The sequence below is a fragment of the Penaeus monodon genome, chromosome 33 (assembly GCF_015228065.2).
Source record: "Penaeus monodon isolate SGIC_2016 chromosome 33, NSTDA_Pmon_1, whole genome shotgun sequence".
Lineage (NCBI taxonomy): Eukaryota > Metazoa > Arthropoda > Malacostraca > Decapoda > Penaeidae > Penaeus > Penaeus monodon.
In genome coordinates this window covers 12,325,818-12,326,140 of record NC_051418.1, presented here as the reverse complement: position 1 = coordinate 12,326,140, position 323 = coordinate 12,325,818, and the positions used below count along the sequence as shown (strand labels likewise).

The following is a 323-nucleotide window of genomic DNA, read 5'->3' as shown; positions in this document are numbered from 1 at the left end:
TCATAACAAATACGTTAATGTTTTACAACTACCAACACTTTCATGGATTCCACCAGGGACCAGGCACAGAAGGGAGAGGACGATGAAAACGTTGAGGACCCGAGGAAGCTCAGGCCGGGAGAGATTGACCCTAACCCAGAGACCAAGCCAGCCCGGCCCGACCCTAAGGACATGGATGAGGATGAGCTGGAGATGTTGTCTGAGGCTCGCGCCCGTTTGGCGAACACGCAGGGCAAGAAAGCCAAAAGAAAGGTGGGTAGTTTAAGAAAGGTTTGGTTTGGTGTACTGATACAAAAGTTTTACAAAGTTGTGTTATGGATGGA

General features: G+C 49.2%; 1 protein-coding gene across 1 annotated transcript in view; it reads left to right on the top strand.

The window, feature by feature from the left end:
* Nucleotides 1-323, top strand: part of LOC119594047 (cell division cycle 5-like protein) — a gene marked incomplete in the record, with an annotated part of 5,844 nt that overhangs the window by 1,761 nt on the left and 3,760 nt on the right. Inside the window, 1 exon segment of the mRNA XM_037943079.1 lies at nt 57-252. Within this exon segment, the coding sequence (XP_037799007.1) occupies nt 57-252 (196 nt within the window).